Below are 23,258 nucleotides of genomic sequence, written 5' to 3'. Positions count from 1 at the left end.
TATAGTAAAATATATTATGTTGGAAATTAATTATGTTGGAAATTAATATCTTTTATTTATGTAATTTTAGCGAAAAAATTAAAAAAAAATAATTTTCTCCGAAAAATATATAAAGAGCTATCTTTTAACCTCCCTGTATATTTATGAAACACAATACTTGGATATACGCCGTAAAATAATATTCTGAACATCTTTTTTCTTTGACTCTTCTCGATGTTTGGTCTCCTAAGATAAATTTTTACATGTAAGTGGGTAAAGGGAACTGTTTGAATTTCCCACCATGGCAGTTGTCGCTTTACATAGTGTCATTTTTTTAAAAAACAACTAAACACCTTTTTAAAAACTCAACGAAATAAATTCCATTTGTTGCCTGTATTAGGTATTAAAGATTTACTTGAATTTTTATTAGTGAGAGGGGGCGGCAAAAGAATGGTGCCTAGGTACCAACTTACGTTAACGCGGCCCTGAACTCAATCCTGCATCAAGTCAACCTTAGCGCTAAAAATTGAATACGAACTACAACCTATACGATATAGGCTTGACGCATTTCAGTTTATTTAAAAAATTCCGACCGCAGCGCTCGATGCGGCAGAAATCAGAAGTTTCGGATCTGTATTTCATGCAGTTCCGATGTTGATCGCATTGAAATAATATTAAAATCGTGGCGTTGTTAAAATATTTAAGTATTTTAGTTTTTAATAGTGCAGTTATTGAAACTATAAAACACTCAGGTACGAGGTTTGTGTAATGTAACGCTGTTTCGGCGCATGTAATGTAACGCTGTTTCGCATGGCGTAGGCATTGCTGTCAAAAACGAAATCGCCACCAGTTTAACAGAAGTGCCCATTGGAGTCTCCGAACGTCTCATGACTCTAAGGTACCCTATATCAGATAAAACCTACGTCAATATCATTAGTGCCTACGCTCCCACCCTAGCCGCTAAGGTTGAGGAAAAGGATAAATTTTACCAAGATCTACAAAATGTTCTCCAACGAATTCCAAAGCAGGAGCGAATCATCTTGCTAGGTGATTTTAATGCACGTGTCGGTAATCAGCAAGAAATATGGCCAGACGTATTAGGAAAACATGGAATGGGAAACGTAAATATCAATGGTGAACGCTTGCTAACAACATGCACAGAGTACAACCTTTGCATCACCAATACATGGTTCAAGCTGAAAGACAAGTTTAAAGGTACCTGGGAACATCCCAGATCAGGCCACTGGCATCAATTGGACCACGTCATCGTTCGAAGGAAGCATCTGAAAGATGTCAGACTTACAAAAGCCAGAATAGATGCCGAATGTGGTACTGACCACCGACTTGTAGTTTCGAAAATGAAACTTCAATTAAAACCCAAACATCCACACTGCAAAAAGCAAAACAATATGACCAGATTAAACGTACGGAGTCTAACGAACAACGACACCGCCAACGCCCTCCGGGAAGCCATCAGAAAAGCACTTCCACCGATAACCTCAATCTCCGAAGCTGAACAAGGCTGGACACAATTGAGGGATGCGATTTATAATACCAGCGAAGAAATACTGGGAAAATCCAACAAAAAGAAACAACCAGACTGGTTTAACGAAAATCAACCACATATACAGGCTTTGTTGGAAGAAAAGCATAGAGCACATCAAGCAGTCACTGCAAATCCACACAATCTAAGGCTGGTGGACAACTTTAAAGCAGCCAACAACACGCTTCGAAGAAACCTGCGCCAACTAAAGGATAACTGGTGGTCACAAAAAGCAAATCAGATTCAAGAATACGCCGCGCATCACAACTATCGTAAATTCTTCGAGGCTGTAAAAGAAGTATACGGCCCAACTAAGAACGTAAGCTCCCCAATCAAGGCACAAAACGGTGAACTTCTAAAAGAGGAAGAGCAAATCAGAAATCGCTGGAAAGAGCATTACAGCCATATCCTTAACCAAGACAATATCCCCAATATGGAAGCACTAAACACAATACCTCAGTATAACAGCATTGATGTATTAGATATCCCAATAACGGAACAGGAAATAAGGGCCTCCATAAAATAACTTAAAAATAACAAATCGGCTGACTGTGACGCGATTTCAGCGGAATAAGTGTGCAAGCAAAGAACTTATTGGTCATCTTAAGGCTCTCTTCGATGTCATATGGGAAAGCGGAGAGGTACCTCAGGACTTTCGCAACGCGAATATAGTAAATATATTTAAGAACAAAGGAAGTGCATCAGATTGCGGAAACTACCGAGGAATTTCACTACTGGTTATCGGAGGTAAAGTTCTCGCAAAAATTATGTCAAACCGCCTGCACCCACATATAGAAAAAATCGTCCCAGAATCGCAAATGGGCTTTCGCACCAACCGCGGTACCGTTGATTCCATATTTTCCGTCCGCCAACTACAGGAAAAAGTAAAGGAACAGCAGAGTAAACTTTATGTTGCATTCATCGACCTAACGAAAGCCTTCGACTCTGTAAACAGAGCTGCACTTTGGGCAATTATGCAAAAGTTCGGAGTGCCCAACAAATTTCTTAGTGTGTGTAAAAGCCTCCATAACAACAAAATGTCGAGAGTGTCACATCATGGATCACCGAGCGATCCCTTCCGGACAAATACAGGAGTCAGGCAGGGATGTGTTCTAGCTCCTCTCCTATTCAACATATTTATGGCAGCGCTCTCTATTATAGGGGACAGCAAACTGCAGGAGAGAGGAATGGGTATTAGATACAGGTATGACGGCGGTCTGTTCAACATAAAAAGACTCAGGGCAAAAACACGTATAAAATTCATCACAGAACTCCAATACGCTGATGACTGCGCTCTAGTTGCAAATACGTTACAACAATTACAGGAAATGCTGAACACATATACCTGGGCATACGAGACTTTGGACCTTAAACTGAACATCGATAAAACAAAAATCATGTGCACTCCCGCGGAAAATCATAACAGCGCTATAAAAATCGGAGAAGAACTATTGGAATATGTATCGGAATTTAATTACCTCGGCAGTTTGATTTCGGAAAAGGCAAATATCGACTCTGAAATTCAGCAGAGAATCAGCAGCGCCTCAAGAGCATTCTGGAAATTAAAAGACAGGGTTTTCTACAATCATGACTTGAGCACAAAAACGAAACTTGCAATGTATCGAGAAGTAATAATCCCCACCATGTTATATGGAAGCGAAACCTGGGTGCCGTACCGCCGGCACACGAGCGCATTAAACAAGTTGCAACAGAGACACCTTAGACAACTTTTAAGAATCAAATGGTACCACCATGTCTCAAACGTATCAGTCCTTAAAAAAGCAAGCTGCGAGAGCGCTGAAGTCATGATTACTAAATCTCGCTTAAGATGGGCTGGCCACGTATGCAGGATGCAAAAAACCGCCTACCGAAATCTCTTCTTTATGGTGAACTTGTAGAGGGTAAGAGGAAACCGGGTGGACAACTTAAAAGATACAAGGATGTTGTTCATGAAAACTTAAAGGGGATAAGTATGCAGCATCAGTGGGAAGAAGCAGCGCACAATAGAACGCAATGGAGGAGAATTGTAAATTCAGTTAATAACGACAACCAAAAACTAAAGAGGCAACAAAGTAATGAGATATTTGAATGTCCGGAGTGCGGAAGAGAGATAACATCACGTATCGGGCTTTTCAGTCACAGAAAAGCTCATGACAGGAAACGCCTTGCGTAACCATCTTTTGATGCGGGTCAAATACTCGTCAGCGAGTAATGGCAGTAGTAGTAGTAACGCTGTTTCGGGTAGTAAAAATTAAGTGAAAAAGAACTCGAACTGGGCGTCGCTTTGTGTTGTGACAGTTTCAAATGTTAATAAAATTGTCGAAAAGATATGTTAACTCGTAGTGCAATCAATAACATTCAATAACTCAACTTTCCCGGATATTCAACTCTCTCAAAACAACATTTTGTAGCTTCACCACAATCACAACTTCTCACACCGATTTGATCAAAAGCAAAAATAGATTCAAGCAGCTCGACCAAGCAAGTTAGTAAACGCAAAGTGCCCAGTACATAATCAAAAAATTAAATAGGCCTAGGCATATACTATAACAGGATAAATTATAATTTGCAATATACAGTATACTAGCTTATGGCCTCTAAAATTGTGCACAGCGTCTGACCGGCCCAGTTATTACGCTGTTTAATTTTTGCGCACTTTAAGTTTATTTTTGCGCACAAGAAAATTTACTCGTTTGCTCATCGTCATAAAAAACAATTTTCATACTACGAATTAGGGACAAGGATACTTATAGGATACCTAATCTGTGATACTAGTTTTAATCAACTAGTGCTTACATTTTTTATGAACATCTTCTAAAATTATAATTATGTACCTTTAAAAAAATTGTTATAATCAAAATAGCCCCAGTTATGTCTCCGCTAGCAAAATGGGTGCGTAAAACTATGCTAGCTACCGTAGTTGAACTCATCTAAAAAGTTTTATTCTGAAGGTATCAAAACGTTTACTTTTTATTTTTTTGTTTATAATTTCCACAAATTTTAATTCCTGACGTTACAGTTAACACTGTATAACGGTTATATGTTTTTTTTAAACACAAGGCATATGGTTAGAGATTATTTGCAAATAAAATGCGTAATTCTGGATACAATTTTGGTTGTACCACTCTGTATAGTGAATAAATCGCTACAAGAATAATAAGCATAGGTAATTACATTAACGTCCGTACTTAGAAATGTATATGCATAGAACAAAGCCCATGTTCTTTATTATTTGTATACATACTAGCCCTTACCTTGGTGCAAAAATAAATAATTATAATAAATACGTGCCAATTATTACTTGTATTCTAGTAATTATTCAATACTACGCAGATGCATTAAAATTTTAATATAGATTTTATTTGATATTTGATGCATAAAGTGAGTATTTAGAAAAATGGAAATATCAAATACATATTGTGGAGCTAGCTCACTTCATGTTATTTGTGAAAAATATAAATTTGAACCAAAGAAACCCCTTATTTTGTTTAAAGATGACAAAATATTTGATAATTTTAAATGGTTAGATATTATAAATTGCAGTGGTAAGTTCAATCTAGGCTTTTTTACCTAATGATAAAATGAACATCCCAATATACATATTACTGTATTACATATTTTAATATTTTTTAGGGTCACTGGATGATAAAACATTTGCCAATATTCCAAATTTAGAGGTTATAAACATTCGCAATTGTAATATTGAACAAATATTTGATAAAACCTTTTTAACTTTGAAGTGCCTTAGATCTCTTGATATATATAAATCGAACTTTCCAATTAATGCAAAAACATTTGAACACAGCACTGAATTGGAAACAATCAGATTTCTGGAAAATAAAAGACCAATTTCCAACATAAAGCTTTTTGAAACTTTAAACAAATTAAATCAATTATTTTTTTGTAAGGCATCTGACCTAATTATTGCAGAAGAATCATTTTTGGGACTAAATAACTTGCATTACTTATATATCCAAAATTGTTCAGTTGAAGTTATCAATGCTAAAGCATTTGTTAACTTAAAGTCATTAAAATATCTATTTATGACAAAAAATATCATTAAACAATTCAGTGTTGAAGCTATATTGGCATTAAAATCATTAAACAATTTAGTGTTATATGACAACCAATCAGAGGAATCTAAACCTCTAGAGATCAATTACCAGGAGTTTGAAAATTTACCACAACTGCAAACACTATGTTTTCAAGATGTAGTATTGAAGAATTTAGATTTAACAAAATTTACTAACTTGAAAAATATTCAGTTAGTCATTGGACAATCAAATAATGAAATAGTTGATTACTTAAATGAAAAAAATATAGATATTGAATGGATTAGTGACAGTAACTTTGTAGAGGATAATGAAGACATAAATTTAAAACAGAATATACAAATATGTGGTTAATATTTATATCATATTTATCTATACATATTAATATGCCGTATAAAAAAAACGGCGTCTAGTTGGCTTGAATATCACAATGACAATGACATTCCCCATAATTTTACAAATAAAATATCAGCAATCTCAATTTCATAGCCATCGCTGACGCCGTTTTTTTTTTCGATCAGACAATATAAAATATTTATAATATATGAATTAAAAATAAAAGTATCTTTTAAACTCATCTCATATGGTTATTTTAATTGGCAGTTAATAATTTAAGTTAAATATATATAATTTTGAAGAAATTAACTGTTGGCAGGACCTGGTTAGGACACAATTAATGGTAAAACAAAAACAATTTTATTTTTATAAACTATATTTAAAAATAATAAAAACAATATACCTACTTACCTACTCGATTTTTTTAATTGTTTTTATCATAAAATTATTTTTAAAAAAAAGCTCCTGAACAAGGCATAGCTTTGCATATCTTATTGCTCACATTAAATGAAAAAATAATCAATATCTTCATAAATGGTTACAATCAATTATCTGCTCTCAATTTTTGCAAGTGTCTTACAGATTCTTTCAGCTTATAAACTAGATCTTGAAGTTCTTCACTAGTACAGGAGAATTCCAAAGCTTTAGTCACCATCTTCTGTAAATGTTCATCAAATGTTTCTGTGTTTAAAGTTATTCTATATAATAAACCAGCAGAAGTTTCTTCTGAATTTGACTAAAAATAATGGTAATTTTAAGCTGTTGGTATTTACCTGCCATTCCATTCTCACCTTTACGACGTGATCAATTTTCCATTTCAAATCTGTGACATGAGGCAAGTGGTTAGCAATATTTAATAGCTGAATTCTAATAAGGCCATTCCATTTACCATAATAGTGTTCTATTTCATCTACTAAATCATTTCTCAGATTACACTGATTCCTCAAAAATATGGAATAATCTTCTTTTGTTTGATTGTTACGTATAAATTCTGCAAAAGTATAAAGCAACGCAGCATGCACTTCTTGAATTTCAATGTCACTCTTTAAAAAAATTCTTTCTAAAAAAATACATATAGATATCTATAATTCTAAAAATAGATACCTTAAAGTTACCACTATTCTGTGTTTTGCCCGATAGTACTGAGCAACAATTCTCTACTATTTCTCTCACTAAATTTTCACTAAATATACTAGTATTATTTAAAAGACCTAATGAGTCCCTATATGATTCCTGTATTTCCATCATCAATCATAACATAAAAATATGTTTACAAATTTTAATAGCATTTACTTCAAGGTAAGCCAATACACTTTTGCAATGTAATGCAATTAATTAGAAATCAATGCTTATAAAGGTAAAGATTTTAATTTATATTTCTATGCTCTCCCCATAGGAAAGTCTCCTGTGCTTACACTTGCTGCATAAAACAGAGATAAACTCTGATAGAATATAGAAAAAAAATAAAAAGTATGATAAACAGAAAAAATAACCTTAACAGGCAAGTTTATCTTTTTTTTAAGATAAACATAAATAACCTTGACAATTGACAAGTATTGAAATTGACAGTAGATATTAGAAATGTTTACCTAAATAAAAATATCGATATAATGCAACAGTAACTGCAGTGAGCATAGGTGGAATATGATCAAAAATGTTATACTCAAGTGAGCTTTACATAACGACAGGATTCTTTGATTCTTCTTATTAATCATACACCGTCTGATTGAAAAGACGGCGTCAAGTTACCTTAGAAATACCGACACGAGCTTATACACCCAGTATACAGCATTTATGTGGCGAACCAAGTCCGTAGCAGGCCAAATCCGCAGACTTGATCTGTCAGATTGGATTGGTCTAAAAACACGTAGGATATCTATACGAAACATAGCCGAGTTAGTTCATAAAATATCCAGAGGCATGCGGTGCTTTATGAAAATATATCAGAAATTTCTATAGTTTACAGTGAATTTTATCATATTTAGTAACAATAATTGGTATACGTTTCACTGGTAACTTTGCTGGTAACCAGATATAGCCGATATAGCCTGCTTGGACTCAACTGATTTTTAAAATTCTATCAGCAGCGCTCGGTACGGCAGAAATCAGAACTATCCAACCAAGTTTATTTCACGCCGCGCCGACGGGCGCCGGCGCCGTCCCCGTCCCGAAATATTGAAATCAGGGCTACGCAGGGGCGGATCCAGGATTCGGGAAAGGGGGGTGGGGGAGTTGCTAGATACAAAACTTTACTGACATAATATGATTTACTGACATGATACGCCTGAATTATGGTGGGTTCATACAGCCAAATAAAATAAAATAAGAATAAAATAAAATAAGAAATAAGGAATTCTTATTTGTGTGCGTTCATACAGTCAAATAAAATAAAATAAGAAATGTATATTTGCTCATGCGCAGTACGATGAGGCTGGATAAAAGTTAACTTTTACGATTGTTTATAGTAATTTTACTATTTATAGTATATTTATTTATTCGTTGCCTACTATATTATACATTTTACTTATGTGAAATTATAAAATAAATTAAATCCAAACTGAAAATATTTGTAGGTTAGAATTAAGCGTGCGCAAAGCCGTTTTCACATAAAATAATGGTGGGTTCATACAGCCAAATAAAATAAAATAAGAATAAAATAAAATAAAATTATAAAGTTGGTTATATGGGATACCGTACATGCGTTCATACAGCCAAATAAAATAACAAATAAAATAAGAAGTCTTTATCTTTTAACTTCTTGTTTTATTTTATGTGAAAACGGCTTTGCGCACGCTTAATTCTAACCTACAAATATTTTCAGTTTGGATTTAATTTATTTTTTAATTTCACATAAGTAAAATGTATAATATAGTAGGCAACGAATAAATAAATATACTATAAATAGTAAAATTACTATAAACAATCGTAAAAGTTAACTTTTATCCAGCCTCATCGTACTGCGCATGAGCAAATATATATTTCTTATTTTATTTTATTTGACTGTATGAACGCACACAAATAAGAATTCCTTATTTCTTATTTTATTTTATTCTTATTTTATTTTATTTGGCTGTATGAACCCACCATAAAACAAGAAGTTAAAAGATAAAGACTTCTTATTTTATTTGTTATTTTATTTGGCTGTATGAACGCATGTACGGTATCCCATATAACCAACTTTCTTATTTTATTTTATTTTATTCTTATTTTATTTTATTTGGCTGTATGAACCTACCATTAAAAATCTGAATTGAAATTAACTAATTTTCGAGCAAAGTTTATTTATAAAAGGAATGTATTATAATATATAAATTCAAATAGTTAGAGCTAAACATAAAACTTACTTTTACAAATGTATATAATATTAGATAAATAACACAAGTTATGTACATCTTATTCAGATCCATAGAAGAGTGAGAATAAGCTAAAACTAGAACATCTTAAAATAAATTCAAATAGTTAGAGGTAAAAGTATTGTCTTCAACAATATTGTACTAAAATAAAGAGACTGTCGAATTACTTAAGTATGTAGACAGTGTTGTTCCAGATTTTTTTTGTAATTGTAAACAAATTGGAATGATGAAGTAAAACAGTACTGAACACAATTTAGTGTTGGACACAAAATTAAACGTATTTAAATCACAATATATATAAAATACAAAAATTTACAGACAAAATTTAAAAGAATTCAGGTAAGGATATAATTCTCTTATTATCTGGTCAATCTCTTTAGCATTTTCTTACTCTGTTTTGAACAAGCAGAATACATTTTCAATGGTGGTGAAGCTGGTTCCTTAATCTAAAAAAAAATAAAAATATTACTTCAATGGTACATAAAAAAAATAATTTGCGAATGACTAAGTCTAAGAAAAAAATACATATTTTTACATTAATAGACTATTTTCCAGGGTTGGAAAAAATCATGATTTTTTTTTTAAAAAATCAAAAAAAATCTGATTTCAAAAATCAGATTTTTTGGATTTAAATCAGATTTTTTTTATTTTAATTCAAAACAATATTTAAATCGGATTTCCAAATGACTAGGACTTATTTCCAATTAAAGTCTTATCCTAAATGGCTAAATCTATACTCCGATACCGATAACATTAACAATTATACAGCGCGTGTCATTTTTCCACATCAGTCACCAGCCATTAATATATTCCGCAATAAAAATCGTTCGCTTCAGATCAAAAGGATTTTTTTTTCAAACGTCTCAAAAGTATTAATTTTTGTCATTTTAACGCCTATGCATAAAAGTAAAGCACTGTTACGCCTAAGCACAAAAGTACAAAAATATATTATTAAATTGATATTAAGTGTCAAATTCAACGAGTGTACAAATTGTTGCTTGATCACTGTTTATATTATTTGCAATGTTTGAAATTGATTAAAAAAGTATTTGTAATGTTTAAAAAATATAGTACCTATGTTCTATTCGGAGTAAAAATGTACTTTTCGTGTCTCCCTGTAATGTCGGAATAGCTATAGTTTATTTTTTATTATAGCTAGTATAATTTTTACTCCTAACAAAAAACAATACACTATTGTTCGGAAATAGTCGAGAATGAAATTAGTATGTATTATGATCTAATGTCAAAGTGTAAAGTACTTACTGCAGATCAAAATGTCTCAACATATTTTCTGACAATGATTATAGATTCTCGGGAATGAAGATTAGATTATATTATTATTAAAATTAGATTTTATTAGACAAATCTAGTTGTGCACTAGACTTTGCGAATGATATGTATTCGAACAGCGAATTTTTGTCACTTATTTTTAATATAGAAATTAGTTCAAAAATCGGTCTAACAATTAAATTGAGGAATAGATATTTTTATATAGTTTTATAATATTTACAATTATTTTTCGATTTATATCTGTTATAGAAATATTTTTTATAGTTTTCTAGGACACATTTTTATAACTTTTAGAGTTATTTTTTGATTTATAATAAAGTTTCAATAAAATTATTTCTTTTTATTTAAATCGCATGATTAAAATTTAAAAAAATCACTTGATTTAAATCATTTGATTTAAATCATGCCAACCCTGCTATTTTCTTTTCATCAAAATTAGTATTGTAAATTAGAGAACTATAGCATTTTAATTTTCAACTTAAAAAATTGGCAAAAAATAATTGTATCAATGAAAATGGTATTAGCACTTAGGTATAGAGACATGTGACATGTAACATTAAAAGATAGAAAACCATTTAATTCTTACAGTAGTAACATCTCGTTTCCATTTGAAAAAAAAAGACTTTACATGATAAATTTTTGATAATTAACTTCAGTTAAAGCTAAAGCCACTACTTAAACCTCTTATATTTTTGAAATAGACAACCGCCTGTTTTCTCTATAAAGCTACAATGTTTATAATTTTTATATGTATATGTATTTTACCATTTTTTATTTTTATGAATAATCAGTTTTCGTAAAATTTTATGTTACTCTTATTTTTTTCAATTTTATTGAAAAAAAAATCAAAATCTAACATTTCAAATTCAGCTTCTACAACTACTACAACCCCTCGCCCTTTTTTCTTGGGACTTTAAATGCAAGCTCAGCTAATATCAATGACTAAAGAATACAAGGACAAGTAACGTCCATATACGGGCTGCAGCTGAATTTTTGTTGTTAGACGCCATTTTTTTGGAGTAACGGATGTGTCACTAGCGACAATTTTAGCGATTTTTAATAGTTTGTTGTGTGTACTGAAATTTGTATAAACTTTATTAAGGCCCCTACAGACGGACGTTTTTGTACGCGTGTATGTACGTGCGTTCAAAGACGTGCATACAAAAACGTCAATGTGTATGCACAGAAACGTCGCGTTTTTGAATGCACATTCGTTTTGAACGACGCTCATGATTTCTGTCGACGACAGAAATTCTGTACGTGCATGCAGGATTTTCTTGCAAGTCTCAACGTGTGGATGTGAACTGTGCGTCGCACAACGGTAGCGTCGATTTGTCCCACAAGCTGCAGCGTTTTCTTGATTTGACTTCGCTAATAATTTCTTAGTAGAAATGTCTGACTGTAGAACACTATCCCGTGAATTCCTGCAGGAATTTATTGAATAGTACAGAGAAATGCCCTGTCCTTGGCAAGTAAAATCCAAACAATATTTAGATAAAACTAAAAAAACGAGGCTTATACGCAAAGCTGGTTAGGAAGCTACAAGTTGTTCAGCCAAACGCGACTAAGGCTTCAGTTATAATTAAACTTTACAGTCTTCGGGGAGGATTTGGGAGGACTTGTAGGAAGGGAACATAAAAAGTTTGTTGACTCCAAGAGATCTGGTTCGGGAGCAGATGAAGTGTATGTTTCTTCACTTTGGTACTATGACCAAACCTTTGGCGTTGAAGAAGCCACTCTTTACACCACATACGGCGCGGTTAGGAAGTTTATTTATTTAGATTAGGTTAGTTTTTTTTTAACTTTCGTTTGAAGCACAGCAGTGCACGCCACTGCTGCCAATGCTAACTCAACCACTTCCTTGGACATCGCTCTAAAACATTGTGGATTTTCAGATTTTGTATGTGCCTCTAGATTTTGTATGTGCATCTGTATGCAGTGCTAGTGCACGTTTTTGTATGCACGTTTCTGAACGCGCGTACATAAACACGTACAAAAACGTCCGTCTGTAGGGGCCTTTACAATGGTAATTTGTTCAGCTTTCAAGTGTAAAAGCCGCAACGATAAGAAAGATCCAAGAGTTACATTTCATAGGTAAATAAACAGTCCACTCTACCCTTTTAACGCTTTCTTATTGAATTTGATAATTATTTTTCTGATATTATATCACAGATTATACAGATTATAAACTTTGTTTTTTCTTTATTGTTTTTCGTGGTTCCAATTTTCGGAATAGGGCACTAGTTAGGTTACTAATTTGCGCACATAGCACGCCCACTTATGGCCTGTAAAATTGTGCACAGCACCTGACCGGCACAGTTATTAGAGAGATATCGGAAAACCAAATAGCGTCATGCAGTATTTACGCGTACCTTATCACGGTTACGATATGCGCGAGTCAATTTTTAACGCAACACCCGCTAATAACGTTGCGGATCAATTACACCAAGGGCTATTTCTAAATACCATTTAAAAATTGCTTAAATGGACATGTGAGGGTATTTGACAACCGGGGCCGGCCGGCGAGACCTTTTATTTTAAGTTTACGTTACGTTTGAATTGTTTTGAATTATTACTTTAGTTTTATTAGGTAATTTGATATTTAAGTAGTTGGGATTAGTTTTAATTAAATAAATATTGCCCAAAATATGGATTCCACCTCTTCCAATATTAAAGAACCTATAAAGAGGCTTAGGTTTTCAGCAGATGACGACTTAGCCCTTCTAAGAGAATTTGTTGCTTGTTGCCCTAAACCCACTGGCAGACGTTGAACAATAAAGCACTGGAAATAAGCACTTTATCCCTTTAGTTTTAAAATACCTAGTAAACAAAACAATTTCAAAGTTTTAAATTCAAAATTAGGTTAGTTTAAATAGCGGACGCGACGCGAACAGAATTCTTTCCGATCCAATAACTATAAATGAAGAGAGTTAATACCACCTCACGTAAAGGAAATAACACCTGGCCTCATTAACGTCCATGCACGCTATTCGGTTTAGCGATATCTCTCTATTACGCTATTTATTGTTATTTTACGCGAGTTTATTTTTGCACACAGGAAATTTTACTCGTTTGCAGATCGTCATAAAAAACAATTTTTGTACCACGAATTAGGGATAAGATTTTTATCTGTATACTTATAGGATACCTAATCTGTGATTATATGAACTTGATATGTCCTATACGTCGATACTAGTTTTGTACTTTTTGTTAACATTTTAATACTTTTTTCTGTAATTAATTAGTATGATGGTATGATACCACCTAAATAAGCAGCATACACCATAGGCGTAGTCAAAACATTTATCAAAAATATAAATATCTCTTCAAACTACTAAGTTAAAAAAAATATGTGACACGACACTGTTTGGAGGTATGGTAACAATGTTATCTCAGGTGTTATTGGTCCTTGTATTCTGTAGTCATTGGCTAATACCTTGTGTACCATTATTACTAACCTCAACAATCTTCCTTTCATTTTGTATCACAGGCGCTACATGTGGCAAAGACTTCCTCTTTCCTTCTCGCTTCTGGTCCTTAGTAGTTGTTATTGATCTGTTGCTAATATCAAACAATGAATTTTGTTGTTTTAATGCACTGTCATTGCTAACGAATGATGATTTATTTAAATTTCTTTTAACAGACAATGGCGTGCGTGAAGTTTCATAACTAGAACCATATCCTACAAACATTGTTTAACTTAAAAAAAAATCAGTAAAAAATATAATCAATTTGGTTAAAGTAGTGTGTAACTGTAAAAAAGTTTTGTAATCAAGCAGGCTCAGGGAAATTTAGAAAATTCTATAATTTTTTCCCCATTGAATAATATACATATTTTTTTAAACGTCACGAAAATACTTTCTTTTGTTAGTTTTCTGTGACATCAGTTATTATGATTTTATTTTTCCATTTTCACGTTTATTTACTAAATAAATGACTAACTGATATGACGGAAATATTGCCAGTCATATAAAGTTCCTTCGAACTTACACTCATTTTGTTGATATTATTTCCTTAGTTTTTTATTCAATGGATCTACAATAAGAATTGAAGGATCCACGGGAAAAACTTGATAAGCGCCAATTTCTTAATTTTAGGATTTTACAATACTATAGTATAGGTCTAACTGGTCCCTACAAAATGTATAAACTCTGTATGACAATAAGTTTTTAAATCCTATGATATATGCCTAATAAAAATATAGAATACACGGCAAGAACCTGATAACTACCAGCCGTCCAGTGCTCTCCTGTGAAATGGTGCTTATCATGTTTTTCCACCGGACCCTTCAATTGTTTATTTTATTAAACAAAGCATGCTAGATCATGAAAAAAAAATAAAAAATTGTCGTCATATTGTATCTTTAAATGTACAAAACTAAGAAAATAAGGTAATACCTGAAGAATAATACATATTTGATGAATGGTAATTTAGAGATGTACTGTTCATTATAGAACTATCATTAAAATCCAGTGATAAATTGCTCAAATCCTCCAGACCCCTCCTCTTTTTACTACTGAGTGACTGGCCCAAAGTAATTTCTCGGCACCTACAATTTTACAAGGTACATGTTACCAAAATCAACTTAATAAAAAATATCAGTATATGTTATGGTATATCAGTACGTGCAAAAAATTTTACTTATAACTAACTTGTCAATAAATGCTGTAGGGGTGTAAGCAAAGCTATCGCACTTCTGACAAAAAATATATCCACATGAATTGACATTCTGACACTGTCCAATTGAATTTTCTAAAACTGAAGGCTTTTCACACTGTGGGCACTTTGTCAGCGATTGATTATGACTTAATTGGTTCCCTAAAAATGTATTTAAATAAATACGGATTGTATTTAAATAATTACGGAAAAATTGGCTATACTGTGTTCGACGATTTTAGGACAAGCGATTGATACTGATGCTAAAACACATTATTGATTATTTTTTTAGCAAATTATGTCAATTCATTATCGTAATTTTTTTTGGCTGATATTAAAAATAGCTGATATTAAACATAGCAGGAGCGCAACGGCCCAGCTACGTTGTAATACCGGTTCCTGGTAGATCACCGAAATTAAGTGATGTTAAACGATGCGCCTGGAAACTAAAAGTCTAAAATCTATTGGCACATACTACTCATTGACGCCGGTTCGTGGTCGTGAGTAAGAGTCGATTTAGACATTGACCAAGTCGGTAGGCCATTGACACTGATATGGCCAAGGACCGCGATTAGGATTACGCCTAAGCCAAATTAGCCATAGCAGCAAAAAAATTACGTTATCTTAAAATACTTTACTTTAAAAATAATGGTATGTCCCGTTATAGAATAAATCTGTCAAAAGACAACCGTAAATGAGAGAACAGAATCTACTATTGAATTAAAACAAGAAATACTTGTCCCTAATGTCATTCTTTTGATGAACAGATTAACTTGTGGTGGGTCACAATATATATCTATAGAATTAATACTCCTAGAAGGCTAGGATACAGGGTGGTCCGAACTGTATTCCGGAAACTTCGACAGCATATTCTGCACATAAAAATAAGTAAAAAAGTTCGTGTAAATGTATGTTCAAAAATGCTTAGTTTCAGAGATACAGGGTGTAGAAGTTTCATTTTTATTTCGATTTTTTCCAAATAATTTCTGAAGTAACGTCAATATTTGGATGAAAATTGGTGTCTGGGAGTTTTTTGACATGAGAAATTTGATTTTGATGTCAATATGACCCCTACTAACAGAAGGCGCCACCTACATTTGTTTTAACTGTTTTGAAAAAAAGTTCTGTTGGGAAAAGCTATCATAGTGATTGATATTTGCCAACATGTCACCAGTTTTCTTGTTTATATTTTTATATTACCACCTACCAAACCAAACTAATGTAATTACGAAAAATAATATATTTAGTGAAAACACAGACATATCATATGTCAACTTTTGACATATTCGCGTATGGTTTATTTGAAATTAAAACTTGCGGTACGTAACGAAAATTTGACTTGGAATACCAAGTGTTTGGTATCAAATTGTTCGTAAAAAAATGCTTTTAGAGCATTTTACGATTAGAGCATTTTCTAACTGGCCAGGACAAGACACTAAAAACATTAGACGATCGAATCTATTTTTCCAAGGCTCCTTGATGAAGAATTAATGATTTTAACATAGCCATGGCACCCTAGTTGAATTTTAAAATACAATTTTTTATTAAGCGAGAATTTCAAAAGTTGACATTTGATATGTCATTCTATTCAGAATACCATTTCCTATCGAATAAAGTAAAAAATACTGAGGGTGCCATTTAAAAATCAAAAGTTGTAGTCATTTCCGGTGAAACCGGAAGGGACCAAAAACAATTAAATACACCAATCAATCCTAATTTATGTCACATACTAACATACCAAATCTCGTTTATCTGAAAAAATAAAAAAGTGATAGGGGTGAGCCACTTTTGAGACGCACTCGGTATACATCCATATAATATGTAAAACAGGCCATATACAAAAGGACTAGTCAATATGTAAATAGGCACTCAGATTCGTATTGAAACATAAAAAAAATTAACTCTCGCCATATACAGGGTGATTTTTAACCTATACGCATAAACTTGAGAAATTATTGCTGATGACTAATAATGAAAAAAAAAATGTTAGTAAAATATTCTTAGATTCTGAAAAAATTTGAGTTTTTTTCACAAAAATTTATCAACTTTATCAGTAAATGCACATTCAATTTAATGGAATTTACGTTTTTTGTTTTTATTTCAAATAGTTTGTTATCTCTGTAAAAAAAGTATTTAATGCACATTCAATTAATGGAATTTAAGTTTTTTGTTTTTATTTCAAATAGTTTATCTCCGTAAATAAAAATATTTTACTAACTTTTTTTTTTCATTATTAGTCATTATTTGTCACCAGCAATAATTTCCCAAGTTTATGCGTATAGGTTAAAAATCACCCTGTATAGAGTTGTGAATACCACATCTTTGAACTTCTGCTCATAAACGAGCGACCCTGTAAAATACGCTATTATATTTGATTATATTAGTTATTCTGAAAATAAATCGTTTTAAGTGGTTTTATTCTCATATCAACTTAGTAAGAAAAATAATATTATTGTTAAGTATTATAAAACAATAATCATATTTATTAAATAATAATTAATTTTTATTAAATAATAATCAAATTAGTTATCAACAGCTAACTGGTAATAGAAGAAAATTAATACTAACATTTAAAAAAGGTACTTAAATTGAATTCTGGTTGTCTTAGCTTGAGGGTAATTATATTGATTTAAGTCATTTTACTGGCTTAACTTGCAGATCAGCATGATTTAAGTTAAAAATATAGACTTAAGTCATAAAAACGAGTTAAATAACGTTATATTGATTTAGGTCTTTACAAAAATGACTTGATTTGAAATAAAATGGTTTAAGTCAAAGACTTAAGACTTAAATCATTTGAACTTTATGTTGAATTTGACTTATGATTTAAATAATTTTTATTTTAGGTATGACTTAAGACTTAAGTCTTTTTAAAACTGACTTCTTGCCGCTCTGGTTATAAATAGTCAGATCTTGTAGGCAAAATAGTCTGTTTTCACAAACGGTCTGTTTTCACATATAATGGTCTGTAACATATACATACATTTTTAACAAATTCAAAATTTTCTATATATAATATTAATATATCTGTCTAAAAAATATTATATCATTAAAATATATTATAATTATTATAGACCGAGAGCTAGCTACATAAAAAACCTTATCATCGTTACATGGCTAATTTTTTGTGTGAAGTATCCTTTTGTGTAGCCATTGTGAAATAGTCATGTCTGCCAGCGCGATCCCGGGGCTTAAAGCGGGGGCGGCCAATCGAAAGGGTGAAATTTTGACACTAAAAATATTATAAGGTACACGAGTTATAATTGCCAAATAGCTTTTATTATTAGGAAACGTGTAAAATTGATGACAGACATTTTTTCTCGTGGCTGAAATGCCGGCAGACAACGCGAAAGAGGCATAGAATTTTAACAAAAGAAAATCATCCCATACATGCATGTCGGTTGGTGGAATGTCATGTTTATTGTTAATTAATTTAAAAAGCCGTGTGCAAAAGGGCCTTTCGTTATTGAAATAATAAAAAAATATATTTATAATATAATCGTATATTATATGATTTATCTATACTTAAATGGATGAGGCGGCGAGCGTTCCCTGAAAGCGCTAGAGTAATATCGCGCTTTTGACAACTGTCTACAGCTGATTGAGCCACGATCTTTTTGTCTGCCCTTTTGCATACGGCTTTTAAAATAAATAAATATGACATTTCACCAATCGGCATGCAAAAATATAATTTTTTTCATTCTTCAAATTTCATTTTAATAATTTTTAAAATTTCATGCCTCTTTCGCGTTGTCTGTCGGCATTTTAGCGACTAGAAAAATGTCGGCCAACAATTTTCCACGTTTCTTAATAATAAATAAAAGCTATTTTCGCAATTATAACTCATGTATCTTATAATATTTTTAGTGTCAAAATTTCACCCTTTCGATTGGCCGCCCCCGCTATAAGCCCCGGGATCGCGCTGGCAGACATGACTATTTCATAATGGCTACACAAAAGGATATTTCACACAAAAAATTTGCCATGTAACGATGATAAGGTTTTTTAGGTAGCTAGCTCTTAGACTATTAAGCATAGATGTCTACTAACATCGATGTCTCATCACTACGGAATAGTATTGGATTTAATGAAAGATTCCAGGCGAAAAATGTGAGAAAAATCATATTTTAACTAAAAATATTTAGGGAATATGGTTAGTTTTAGTTTTTTTCCTTGGATAATTAAAATTCACGTAAAGCTTGATTTTCATGCATCCGTTGTCCGACGATACGTTGATACGATATTAATTTTATTGGTGGAATTTAAAGACTTTGATTGGTTAGAAAATAACGCAGTTTTTAAATTTATTGCATTTTCATGCCTCCGTTTATCGGATATACGTTGGTGTTATTTTATATTTTAGTTTCCATAACGATTTTACTATTTTACTTATATTTTTAATAAGGTTAGATTAAATTTGTCAAAAAAGTGTCAAAACGTCCGTTATCGTATGAACGGGTCCGTTGACGGGCTAAAGTAAAATATTTATGGATAAAAAGTGGCGCGAAAACGCTATGACCAATCAGAGCACCGTCGGACCATCGTATCAACGTATAAAGCCGGAGTCTCATGCATCCGAAATCCGATGACACGACGATCCGACGGTGCTCCTATTGGTCGAAATATTTTGAGACCAATTTTTATCGGATATTTTTAACTAATCGTCCGACGTCGTATAAAGTTAAATTTTGTTTAACTTTTGTACGATATCGTGTGTTTTTTAACCTCACTTTTTTTGAAAACATTGGTTTTTAAAAACAAGCTTAGTGGGAAGGGGGCAATTTCGGGATATTTGGCGGGGAAGTTATTTTTATAAGTGTTTCTCCAATAATACATGTAATAATGTTGATACTGTTGATAGGAAATGACAGGTCTAAATGTCAAAACTGTCAAATTTCGGAACAAACTTTCGGATGTATGTGACAGGCTTTTTTTATTTCACAGGATAACTTCAAATTTCGGATGTCGTACCATCGGATTTCGGGTGCATGAGACTCCGGCTTAACGGAGGCATGAAAATCAAGCTTAAAGCTGGAGTCTCATGCATCCGAAATCCGATGGTACGACATCCGAAATTTGAAGTTATCCTGTGAAATAAAAAAAGCCTGTCACATACATCCGAAAGTTTGTTCCGAAATTTTACAGTTTTGACATTTAGACCTGCCATTCCTATCAACAGTATCAACATAATTACATGTGTTATTGGAGAAACACTTATAAAAATAACTTCCTCGCCAAATATCCCGAAATTGCCACTTCCCACTAAACTTGTTTTTAAAAACCAATGTTTTCAAAAAAATGAGGTTAAAAAACACACGATATCGTACAAAAGTTAAACAAAATTTAACTTCATACGACGTCGGACGATCAGTTAAAAATATCGGATAAAAATTGGTGTCAAAATATTTCGACCAATAAGAGCACCGTCGGATCGTCGTGTCATCGGATTTCGGATGCATGCGAAATCCGAAATCCGATGGTACGACATCCGAAATTTGAAGTTATCCTTTGAAATAAAAAAAGCCTGTCACATACATCCGAAAGTTCGTTCCAAAATTTGACAGTTTTGACATTTAAACCTGTCATTCCTATCAACAGTATCAACATTATTACATGTATTATTGGAGAAAAACTTATAAAAATAACTTCTTCGCTAAACTAAACTTGTTTTTAAAAACCAATATTTTCAAAAAAAAGCGAGGTTAAAAAACACACGATATCATAAAAAAGTTAAACAAAATTTAACTTTATACGACGTCGGACGAGTAGTTAAAAATATGGGATAAAAATTGGTGTATTTCGACCAATAGGAGCACCGTCGGAACGTCGTGTCATCGGATTTTGGATACATGAGACTCCGGCTTAAAACAGAAGCTTTTTCATCATTTAGCAACAGTGTTTACTGTCCAAACCCTATACTTACTTTCTTTCTTCGTGAGGGACTTCTCACTCTAATAGCCTTCTAGGAGTATTAATTCTATGTGTATATCATATCATACAATATAATTATAACAAAGAATAATTTATCATATAAATAAGTATAATTATTAAAAAAGTCTTACCTAAATCAACAAAATCTCTGAAGTTTTTACTACTAGGACTACTTGAACCGTCTGAAAATAGCTGTTGAGTCTCAGGACTACTTGGAGGTGTAATCTTATAATTCTCCTTATTATTTTTATGACACTCTTTAAACTTTTCATACCTAAAACATTAAACAATAAAAAAATAAATATAATTTCACCACAATTAGAATAATTTTCAACACACACAAACCTCTCTGTAATCTTTAAATTCCTACTAATGGCATCTTTAAAACTTGGGATCATGGACACTCTAAACAAATCTCCATCAGATAAATAACTAAAAACTTTCTCCATGATGACATCATTTGAAATAAATTCCCGAAATTTTTTACTATCTCGTACCACATTTGATTTAAACAATGTGGAATTATATCCGATTCTATCAAATCTTTCCTTAATTTTCAGAGGCTTTAAGGGCTTCAAACTAGGATATAATATATCATGCTGCTCTTTTAAAGGCGATGCAACACTACATGCGGAGGCATATTTTAGGAAACTTTCTGATTTTTTCGGTGTACTTTCAAAGGTTTTTGAATGGAATTCTGGTGTGGATGGTGGAGTGACAATCTTTTCACACCTACAAATAAAGATTATAAATAATACATTTCAGATATGGAAAATAAGATAACACAAACCCATTATTTTTAAAATATTTTGTTGCAGGCTCGTCCCAGTTGTCAACATTAAAATAATTTTGTTCGATTTTAAAATTTTCAAAATTTTTAGACAAACATTCACTAGATGCATTTAAATCTGGTGTAGTAGATGGAGATGGTTCTAATGAATCTCCTCTTCTAATTCTTATATCAGAGTATTGTACCTTTAAAATTTTATCATGTTAGTTTTGTGTAAAACTCCTACAATCTACACATGACGTTTTATCTTATATTCTGCCTATCAGTTAAAATGGAAGGCCATCCAGAGAACTGACGACAGCTTTTATGACTTTTATGACTATCTTCACTATCATGCAAGAATAATTATGAAAATAATATTTGTTTGGTAATAACTCATTCATTAAAAAACTGTAAAAGGTTTTATAAAATTACATTGTTCTCTGAAACTACATAAAAATATTAGATATTTAAAAGCCGTTTATTATTATTTCTTGTAAATTTACTGATAGCAAAAGGCAAAAAGGCTGCAGACAAATTGCTTTTTTCATATGACGGAACAATTCCATCAGTTCTCATAGGTCTAGACTGTCTGTCATCTTAATTCAAGTAAAATCGTCCGTTTTTTTTTCGTCGACGCACAAGATTTTACTCATATTTTAGTTTTACTTGATACATTTTAACTGAACAAATAAAACCGACAGGTAAAATGTTATGGGTAGACGAAGCTTAAGAGTATTTTTATAACTCAATATAAATAATTGATAAAGAATTTACCTTTCGTTTTTTCGAGCTGCTCGTAAATAAACGATCTGGCTGAGCCTTTGGAGTACTTTCAAACAAGTTCGAGCTATAAAATGAAGAGGATAAATCGGTAATTGGGCCTTCACAATCTTGAACATTAGATGAATTCATCTAAAATATTAGAACCATAAATGACAATAAAATTATATAGAATTGCGAAAAAATACCTTGAATTTATAAACAATTACAGAGAGATTTTTAAAAATAATTTAAAGGTACAACATAAATAAAAACACATAAACAAACTTTTCAATCTTAAAATGGCGCCATGACACTACTTTTTTTATATTCTTGTCAATGCACTAAATAAGGATCATTTTTAACTGTTTATACCCATTTTAGATATATAATCATTCGTTAATCATAAAATTATATAAACATCAACTTTCTAAACTTCTGAAATATCTTCCAAATAAATTTATAAAAATTATGGCGGTCACTACCGGACATAGAAGAAACGTCAAAGTCAAATGTCAAACATGGCATAGATGTCAATGTTGTCAAACATTTCGAATACTCTCGTCAATTTTTTTTTTGAGGGAAAA

The 23,258-nt window shown here is 32.1% G+C and overlaps 3 protein-coding genes across 3 annotated transcripts; 1 reads left to right on the top strand and 2 right to left on the bottom strand.

Moving 5' to 3' along the window:
- Positions 1-4,751: 4,751 nt before the first annotated feature.
- LOC115875926 (probable disease resistance protein RPP1) lies at positions 4,752-6,282 on the top strand. The gene is made up of 2 exons (XM_030891515.1): positions 4,752-5,067; positions 5,156-6,282. Exons 1-2 carry the CDS (start codon positions 4,920-4,922, stop codon positions 5,926-5,928), a joined length of 921 nt encoding a protein of 306 aa, XP_030747375.1. The 5' UTR covers positions 4,752-4,919; the 3' UTR covers positions 5,929-6,282.
- A 96-nt stretch (positions 6,283-6,378) lies between these two features.
- Positions 6,379-7,435, bottom strand: LOC115875928 (COMM domain-containing protein 3). Its single transcript, XM_030891519.1, has 3 exons — positions 7,026-7,435; positions 6,702-6,970; positions 6,379-6,646 (listed from the first exon to the last, which is right to left on the bottom strand). The coding sequence occupies exons 1-3, from the start codon at positions 7,156-7,158 to the stop codon at positions 6,455-6,457; spliced, it is 594 nt and encodes a 197-aa protein (XP_030747379.1). The 5' UTR covers positions 7,159-7,435; the 3' UTR covers positions 6,379-6,454.
- Positions 7,436-9,180: 1,745 nt separating this feature from the next.
- Positions 9,181-23,185, bottom strand: LOC115875920. The gene is made up of 9 exons (XM_030891507.1): positions 22,881-23,185; positions 22,687-22,824; positions 21,931-22,115; positions 21,486-21,872; positions 21,272-21,414; positions 15,206-15,371; positions 14,951-15,102; positions 14,012-14,235; positions 9,181-9,709 (listed from the first exon to the last, which is right to left on the bottom strand). Exons 2-9 carry the CDS (start codon positions 22,822-22,824, stop codon positions 9,623-9,625), a joined length of 1,482 nt encoding a protein of 493 aa, XP_030747367.1. The 5' UTR covers positions 22,881-23,185; the 3' UTR covers positions 9,181-9,622.
- Positions 23,186-23,258: the final 73 nt, after the last annotated feature.

Source organism: Sitophilus oryzae, unplaced genomic scaffold (genome assembly GCF_002938485.1).
Source record: "Sitophilus oryzae breed Bouriz unplaced genomic scaffold, Soryzae_2.0 scaffold_1396_pilon_pilon, whole genome shotgun sequence".
Lineage (NCBI taxonomy): Eukaryota > Metazoa > Arthropoda > Insecta > Coleoptera > Curculionidae > Sitophilus > Sitophilus oryzae.
This window is presented reverse-complemented; position numbering and strand designations above follow the sequence as displayed.

Bases quoted from the DNA above. Each gene is read 5' to 3' on its own strand.
- LOC115875926 (XM_030891515.1), top strand. From the start codon at position 4,920: ATGGAAATATCAAATACATATTGTGGAGCTAGCTCACTTCATGTTATT. The intron at 5,068-5,155 runs GTAAGTTCAATC...AATATTTTTTAG, and splicing joins AGATATTATAAATTGCAGTG to GGTCACTGGATGATAAAACA.
- LOC115875928 (XM_030891519.1), bottom strand. From the start codon at position 7,158: ATGATGGAAATACAGGAATCATATAGGGACTCATTAGGTCTTTTAAAT. The intron at 6,971-7,025 runs GTAACTTTAAGG...GTATTTTTTTAG, and splicing joins GGGCAAAACACAGAATAGTG to AAAGAATTTTTTTAAAGAGT. The intron at 6,647-6,701 runs GTGAGAATGGAA...CATTATTTTTAG, and splicing joins AAATTGATCACGTCGTAAAG to TCAAATTCAGAAGAAACTTC.
- LOC115875920 (XM_030891507.1), bottom strand. From the start codon at position 22,824: ATGAATTCATCTAATGTTCAAGATTGTGAAGGCCCAATTACCGATTTA. The intron at 22,116-22,686 runs GTAAATTCTTTA...AAAATTTTAAAG, and splicing joins GCAGCTCGAAAAAACGAAAG to GTACAATACTCTGATATAAG. The intron at 21,873-21,930 runs GTTTGTGTTATC...CTTTATTTGTAG, and splicing joins AAATATTTTAAAAATAATGG to GTGTGAAAAGATTGTCACTC.